We start from the raw sequence: 768 nt of genomic DNA on the forward strand, positions 1-768 counted from the left end.
TATGGCTGTACAAAGAGGAAATCTGTTCAAGAAGGAAACTACTAAAGAGCAAGATCAGCTAGCAGAGTTAAATCTACGCAAGCTGCGCTTCAAGACAAAAGAAAAGCGCTTCTATGAGAAACTAAAACGTAAAGAGAAGCAGGCAGAGGCAGCAAGAGAACGCCTAGCATACTCAAGGATCCTTATGGAGAAGGAAATAGCACAGAAGGAAGCAACTACAAGAGAAGGAAAGGAAAAGAATTTCATTAATGAATTAGTTGGTGAAGAGATAAAGCAGAAAAAGGAAAAGCTTGCCAAGCGGAAAAAGGAAAGGATGGACGGTAAGGCCAAACTTAAGAAAATGGAGAGAAGGCAGATAAAAGCAGAAGAAAGGAAAAAGAAGCAAAAGACATAGTTTATACGATAAAGAAACTACAGGAAAGTCTTGTAAAGTAGAAAAAGAAATGAAGAGACAGTGAGACTATTATCAATATCAGTGCCAGAATTGCCAAATGGAAGAGCAAAGGGCAGAGGAGGGTAGAAAACCTCCAGGGCCTTGGAGTGTGTTAGCCAATTAGGGTTTATTGTTGTTCTGGAAACTACAAGTAATTAAAATGTGGAAATATTAATGTTTTATCTTTATGTTAAGGTATTGTAGGTATCCTAAAGGTGTTTGTCTTTTTTTTTATCATTGGCTTAATTAGTCTTGTATATCTTTTTTTTTTGGGGGGGGGGGAAGTCAAGAGATAATAAAAATGGAAATTTATTATGAACTTGGTTACCCTCATA

The 768-nt window shown here is 36.8% G+C and overlaps 1 protein-coding gene across 1 annotated transcript in view; it reads left to right on the plus strand.

Moving 5' to 3' along the window:
* Positions 1 to 662, plus strand: part of LOC119591902 (pescadillo-like) — a gene marked incomplete in the record, with an annotated part of 9266 nt that extends 8604 nt beyond the window's left edge. The window contains 1 exon segment of the mRNA XM_037940655.1: positions 1 to 662. Within this exon segment, the coding sequence (XP_037796583.1) occupies positions 1 to 394 (394 nt within the window).
* Between the last annotated feature and the right edge of the window lie 106 nt (positions 663 to 768).

This window comes from Penaeus monodon, chromosome 29 (assembly GCF_015228065.2).
Source record: "Penaeus monodon isolate SGIC_2016 chromosome 29, NSTDA_Pmon_1, whole genome shotgun sequence".
Lineage (NCBI taxonomy): Eukaryota > Metazoa > Arthropoda > Malacostraca > Decapoda > Penaeidae > Penaeus > Penaeus monodon.